Source organism: Nicotiana attenuata, unplaced genomic scaffold (genome assembly GCF_001879085.1).
Source record: "Nicotiana attenuata strain UT unplaced genomic scaffold, NIATTr2, whole genome shotgun sequence".
In the NCBI taxonomy this organism is placed as follows: domain Eukaryota; kingdom Viridiplantae; phylum Streptophyta; class Magnoliopsida; order Solanales; family Solanaceae; genus Nicotiana; species Nicotiana attenuata.
Genome location: NW_017671699.1, coordinates 34,686 through 42,227, shown reverse-complemented (window position 1 = coordinate 42,227; position 7,542 = coordinate 34,686). Strand labels below are relative to the sequence as shown.

Genomic DNA, 7,542 nt, shown 5'->3' with positions numbered 1-7,542 from the left:
TGGTGTCGGATAGTTGGAGAAATTATAGGTCTCAGATCTTAGGAGTACGGCCGCGGAGTGAAATTCGTGGACCGCGGTAGAAGAACGCGGCCGTGGTGGGGACTTTGCGGACCGCGGTAGGGTAAGGCTCAGGTTGTGCGGCCGCACCCATAATATAGCGGACCGCGGTGGGGGTTCGTGATCGTGCTTGAAATTTCGCGGACCGCGTAGCATAGATCAGAGGTGTGCTATATAAACGGGATTTTTCATTCATTTTTCAAGTTTTCAAACCTTAAAACATAAGAGGCGATTTTCAAAACACTTCTTCTTCCCCCAAATCACAAGTGATTCTTAACTCATTTCTTTTACTTCTTTTTACAAGATTTCATCCTAGAATCTAGGGTTTTTATTGTGGAATTGAGGATTTTGGGTAGAACTTAGAAATTTTAAAATTTGGGAATTTAGACCTCAAATTGAGATCGGATTCCAAAATCAATTGTATATCCGGGCTTGGAGGTGAATGAGTAATCGGGGTTTGATCCGAATTTTGGGTTTGGCCCGGGTGTTGACTTTTGTTGAATTTTTCAAAAATGACCTAAATTGAATTCCTTGCTATTGTGGGTAGTTCCCAAGGCTTAAATTAAATTGTTTGGTTGGTAATTTGCTAGATTCTATTGGTCTGGATGCTTGTGTGAAAGGAAAGGCGGTGGTTGAGCTTTGAGTTTGGCCGTGGTAGCGAGGCAATTGTTGTGGCTAACATTAGCTTGAGGGATTAGGTATTACTTGCCTATTTTCTACGTGTTTTGATATTGAGTACAACGTGTAGGTAAGGTGACGGGTACCTATGCGTTGTTATCGAGTCATAGCATGTGAGTTAGTCTTATTCTTGTGATTGTTGTATTCCTTATTCGTACTGTTCATGCTTAAACTGGTTATTCCTCATGTTACACAATTCTTATCATGTTTTCCTGGAATTAGATATTGGTTGAGTTTTGACTCAAGTTGAGATTGATGTTGTGAAGTTAAATATTGAAACGAAGCTTGTTAATGATAATACCCTTGCCGGGTTGTTATTGTTCTGTTGTTTGGGTGAGGTAGAGTGTTAAAGCACGAAGGGTGATGCCGTGCAATATTTTATGAGTGAGAGATAATGCACGGAGGGTGATGCCGTGCCATATTCTGTGAGTGATAATGCACGAAGGGTGATGTCGTGCCGTTTCTATTGTTTCTTGTGGTGAGGACGAGAGTAAAAATACGAAGGGTGATGTTGTGCACTTGTTTGCTGTGTTATTACTTTCGTTGGTGCAAAGCATATTATTTACTGCGGGTCGTGGCAATTTTGAAGTGAAAAAAATAGCCTTGTCTACTATGTACTATAAAGTAATTAACTCCAAAGGACTCTTCGAAGATTTTGAGATGTTATTATTAATATTCTCATCAAATTGTTAGTACGTCCTATATATTACACGTTTCTTATGAAATTCGGGTTCGATATTCATTTCAAGTGCAATTTTCCTGGTAGAAATCATAGCGGTTGCAAATCCTTCCTCTGTATACTTGTTAAAGAAAGAAATTAAACTTTTTCACTTCATGTAACCTTGTTTTAAACGTATACATAGCCTATTAGGTGTAACAAAAAATGACGCCTCCACAAATATGAGGCCTAAAGCAGTTGCTTTATGTGAGTGCCGCCCCCGGTTAGATCTAGATAATCCGTCACTCTGTTGATTTGTAAGGCCATCGACATGCATAGTTGATGCAAAAGTGGAAGCAAATTGGAGCTGAAATTTTAACAAAAATGCTGAACCAATAGCATGAAATTGATGAATGGTGGGACCCTCTTTCACTCTTTTAGAATTTGCGTAGGACCAGAAAATAACTTCAATCGAAATAAATACCAACCCTTTTTTTGGCCTGTAATCAATACGTGTGATTTGCAAACGTCATTAGCCTTATGTAAACAGTGACCTCATGCCAACATACAGCCTATAAATCTTTGGTTACATTTCATTTTCTTTCAAACACACCTCACAATAGAACAAAGTTGTAAGAGTTTAATTTTCTTTGTTCTTTCTCACAAACCAAAATGATAGGCAAAAGAAATGAGCCCCATATCATATTTGTACCTTACCCAAGCCAAGGTCACATTAATCCACTTCTCCAATTTGCAAAACGCTTATCCTCAAAAGGTGTAAAAGCAACTTTAGCCACTACTAAATACACAGTCAAGTCTATTAATTCACCCAACATTTCAGTTGAAGCAATCTCTGATGGATTTGACGAAAGTGGCTTTACCCAAGCCCAAAAAGCAGATATATATCTCAAATCATTCAAAGAAAATGGCTCAACAACTCTATCTGAAATAATAAAAAATTACAAGAATTCGACACATCCGATAAGTTGCATTGTTTATGATTCATTTTTACCATGGGCTCTTGATGTGGCTAAAAAACATGGGATTTATGGAGCTGCGTTTTTTACAAATTCAGCCACTGTTTGTGCAGTTTTTGCTCATATTCATTATAAAACATTTTCATTGCCGGTGAAGATTGAAGAAAATGAGCCTTTGTTGTTGCCTGGAATGCCTAGTTTGTACCCAATTGACGTTCCTGGATTTATTAGGGAGCCTGAAAGTTACCCTGCTTACTTAGCCATGAAAATGAGTCAATTCTCCAATGTGGAAAATGCTGATTGGATTTTTGATAACTCCTTTCTAGAACTAGAAGGAGAGGTACGTCTTAAATAATACTATTTCTATTTTAATTTATGTGAATTTATTTGATTGAGCACGGTATTTAAGAAAAGAGATACTTCTAGAGGGGGATCGAGAATTTAAAGTTTGTGGGTTTTTGTCGCAATCTCAAATTAATATACCATAATAACTGGGTTCACCGTTAGATATTTATAGGTATTTAGTAAATTTTTTAATAAAAATACAGGGTCTATACAAAAGTTATTGGGTTCCCATACACCATACTCTAGATATGCCCCTTGGATACTCCCTCCGTTTCAGTTTATGTGAACCTATTTTCTTTTTGGCCCGTTCCAAAAAGGTTGATCCCTTTCTAAATTTGGAAACAATTTTGTTTAAACTTACTATTCTACCTTTAATGATAAGCTAATATAACCACACAGATAGTCTGTATCTCTTTTTGACTTGTTTAGGACCATAAATTTCAAAAGTCTTCATTTTTTCTTAAACTTCGTGCCCAGTCAAACAGGTTTACATAAATTGGAACGGAGAGAGTAAAACTTTTAAACTTGTGATGTACAATGAGACGCATATATATTTTGTGTGACTATAAGTTATTGCATAAAGGTATATTATTTTCAAATATGAAAAAGAGTCATTCTTTTTTACACGGACTTAGAAAAAAATAAGTTCATATAAATGAAATTGAGGGGCTACTATAACTATATGTTCTACCACTACTTCATTAATGAGTGGGGCATCATACATTTCGTTACATGTTAATAATTGCCTTTTTACTTTATGATCTTTTGTGGGGCCATTCAGTTTTTCGTATATTCTCTACACCTAATTCTTTTTACAATGATCCAACTTCCAAGTAATAAATCTTCTAGATATCTGTATAAATAATTTAGTATAAATACTTCTGTATATTTAGAAACCAAATGAAGAATGTCACGAAAGGCTAATTTGTACAAATAGTCACATTTGTGAGCTATTATTTAGAAGTTATCGACTTTTTCAGAATTAGACCAATTGTTTGAATTTTGTAAGTGGCCATCTTGTCTGAAGTATAAAATTCAAAAATAAAATTCAGATCATGAGACTAATTTTTTAACCCTTACCAACTTCTTAAATTAATACCACAAAAGTGGCCACTTAACGCAAATAATTCGAATGCCACCAAGTTCAAACGTTGAATTTCTTTTAGAATAGTAACTTATGAAGAAAAAGTAAGCCATGATAAAATATATATAAAAAAAAGAACACCTTTGGCTTTAGAAAATTAATCTTAAAAGAAGTGAAAAATTAGGAAAGAATGTATTTTATGATGTTAATTTTTTTTTTGGCGTGCAAAATTTCAGATAGCAAGTGGAGTTTCAGAGATTTGGCCAGCAAGGTTAATTGGACCAATGGTGCCATCATCCTATTTAGATGACAGAATAGAAGGTGACAAAGGATATGGAGCAAGTTTATGGAAACCACTTAGTGAAGAATGTCTCAAATGGCTAAAAACAAAGCCAAGTAAATCAGTAATCTACATTTCTTTTGGTAGCATGGTATCACTCACACCAGAACAAATGGAAGAAATGGCATATGCTTTAATAAACAGTAACATGAATTTCCTTTGGGTTGTAAGAGAAACTGAAAAATGCAAATTACCTAAAAATTTCATAGAATCCACAAATGGAAAAGGGTTAATTGTGTCATGGTGCAATCAATTAGAGACACTAGCAAATCAAGCCATTGGTTGCTTCGTGACTCATTGTGGATGGAACTCGACTCTGGAAGGACTGAGCCTTGGCGTGCCGATGGTGGCAATGCCACAATGGTCTGATCAAATGACGGATGCTAAATTTATAGATGAGATTTGGAAGATTGGTGTGAGGCCTAAGTTGGATAAGTTTGGGATTGTTAGAAAAGAAGAGCTATTGTTTTGTTTAAAGGAAGTAATGAGAGGGGAGAGGAGTTATGAGATTAGGAGAAATGCTAGAAATTGGAAGAATTTGGCTAAGAAAACAATTAGTGAAGGAGGTAGCTCGGACAAGTTTATCAATGAATTTGTGAACACTCTTAATCTAGCATGCCAGATGAAAAAGTACAAGAAATAATTCTTGATCGCCTTGCAATCATAGACTCTTATTTGTTTGTACTATTTCTTTTCATGGCTTAGCTCAATAGATAGCAATGTAGTTTGATTGTAGAATCTTGGAAATTTCTGAGCTTACAGCAAATAATTTATTCAAGTTTTTAAAAAGAGCAATTACTCAAAGTCACTACATTAGCAAACAGGGCCAGATGTATTGGCAAAGTAAGTTCTATAAATTTCGTTATATAGTAGCTAAAAGTATATTGCACAATGACATTATTTCATTCATAATTTCTTAAGTGAGTCCAAGAAGTTTAGTAGCCTTATAGTAATTTTGTGTGTGTTAGTTTGACCAAAAAAAAAAAATTCGGTTAAACTATTTAATTTTATATATGGGAGGTTAAACCTAATTAATGATAATATTTCTAGATTTAGAATTTGACAGCATGGATAATGCAAGATAAAGCAGGTGGGAAATTGAAAGTAATGCACATTTAATATTCCAAAAGATGTGAGCAATAATGGAGGGATATCAAACAATAAATAGCAATAATGACATTAATGTAAATATGGGGAATGATTCACCCAAAAATAAATGAGGTGGATGATTGTTTCTTCTGACAATGATGAATGACAAACAAATTCACGAATATTAGAACTATTTTTGGATCTGATGGAAATATATGGGATAATGTGTGCAAGAATAATGCAAGAGGTAAAGATTGTATCTTTGCTAGAGAGAGAATCTCTGCTGAAAAGTGTTTTTCTCAAGTCAATGTTATATGCCCTACACTTTTGTTTCACTTTCTATAGGAGACATATCTCTAACCAACTCTAATAAGTGCAGAGAATATTAAAAAGAATATTTTCTTTAATATTTTATTACAAAAACTAGCTGTTAGTTCTGTCCTTGGTGCTCAACCTCGACCATTGTTGACTGCCCGGCCACGAATCCCACTGTTTTCTGATCGACCTCAACTGCTTCTTTTTTCTTAATGCCACTTTATGCCAAATTCTCTTAGGGCACTATATATATATATATATATATATATATATATATATATATATATATATAGCTTTCAACATTTTATTAATTAGTCCGATCCGTCAGCTGTATTAATAGCAAAATAGAATTGAACTTCTTTATTATAGGGACAGCTCGTAAGTTTCATTTTCATACCAACCAAACAAAATGAAAAATGGTTAACGAAAAGTAAGAAGAAAAGTTTGTTTAAAAGCGATGTACAAGAGAACGCTCATATCCCCACAAAATTCAACTAATTTTGACATGAATTTATCATGCGCACCACCGTCAATTATGGTATCTGTCACAGGGGCGTTTTCTGTCCGCCGAAAATGCTGCCCGCTGTGCGGTAGTTAAGTCCCCACTTAACTTCAGTCTTGCCCGATTTTCTTTCGCTTTCGAGGTTTAACACTTAGAATCAATTTAAGGCAATTTAAATATAGAAGGACACAAGCAGATTTACGGGAACCCTTTCCCAACCTTTTATAACAAATCAATTACAAAGGAAATTCTCGAGTTTGGCAAGGTGCTGCCACCCTTGGCAGGCACCAACTCACAAAAATAGCCGACACTTGCACGATTCTGCCCTATAAAAGCCCCCGCCTAAGGCCGCTCGTGCTGCCCACTCATTTGGCAAGGCAATGGCACATATTTTGCCATGCTCAAGCCTTAATACAGACAACCCTATGCCTATATCTTTGCTAAATTCCCTTCCTAGGTACTTAGCCCGTTTTTGGGGCTGCTAACACACATATATATAGTGTAGTCAGCCCAAAAGTGTTTCCTATTTTCAGTTGACATCCCCCAACTAATAAGACATGATCCCCATGATCACTACGTGCATGTCATGCCTAGAACATGCCTAAAAACGTGCATAGACTCAGCCTTATAATCAGCAACTCTTGGACATGGCAGGTGTAACCGCCCAACTGCATAGCATGTGCACAGCACACTTGAAAACCACTCCATGTGCGCTGCATGTGCGCGTTTCTTGGCCAGCTGCTGCACGCCCAAGGCTGGCTTTGCGCCCAGCCTTGGCCTTTGACACTGCTCCCGCTCAATGCCATCGCCACAGCTCGTCGCCCATGACTTAGACGTACGCACACCCGCTGCCACGGTTGCTTGTTCTTGTCAAGTCACCCCTACTTGATAAAGTCTGCCCTTTGCCCATGTCAATCTGATTTTAGCATCAAGTCACCAAGCCTTGATGCCATTCCCTTTTCTAAGTCATTTGCCCACAAGTTCCTTAGGTGCCAGACCGCTCACCTAAGTCATGGCAACATCATATTGCCAATACCATTGCCTTGGCACTAAGCTGCCCCATTTTAGCGCCGAGGTCTTTCCCGTTTTGCCTTGTCAAGCTTCTGCCCAGCCCGCCTAGTTCCGTCAAGGTCTTGACCTTTGCTTGTAGCAAGCCACTCATGTTTTAGTGTAGTCCGTCACACCTTAGCCCTCAAATAGAAGTGTAGTCCGTCACACTTGCCCTTGCAACAATTTGTTGCCATTGACAACACCCGCATTGTCTTGCATGTTGTTTTCCCCCGCACATAGGCCAATGGCAAGGCCATCATGCCAAAATCCTTGCCACTGTCGCGCCGCTTGCCGATCAGCTTTGTCAAGGGTCTAACAAACCACCCCATCCAGTTGAATTCGACGCCCTCGTCGAATAGATCCCAACACATGCTGCCATTTGCAAAGACATCACAAGTTCAACACCCTTTTGAGAATTACGTTGTCCTTGCCCTCAAGTGCAACGTT

General features: G+C 37.4%; 1 protein-coding gene across 1 annotated transcript; it reads left to right on the top strand.

Annotated features, from left to right (window-relative positions):
• The first annotated feature begins 2,003 nt into the window (after positions 1-2,003).
• LOC109209750 (UDP-glycosyltransferase 74B1) lies at positions 2,004-4,947 on the top strand. Its single transcript, XM_019373073.1, has 2 exons — positions 2,004-2,710; positions 4,036-4,947. The coding sequence occupies exons 1-2, from the start codon at positions 2,066-2,068 to the stop codon at positions 4,780-4,782; spliced, it is 1,392 nt and encodes a 463-aa protein (XP_019228618.1). The 5' UTR covers positions 2,004-2,065; the 3' UTR covers positions 4,783-4,947.
• Positions 4,948-7,542: the final 2,595 nt, after the last annotated feature.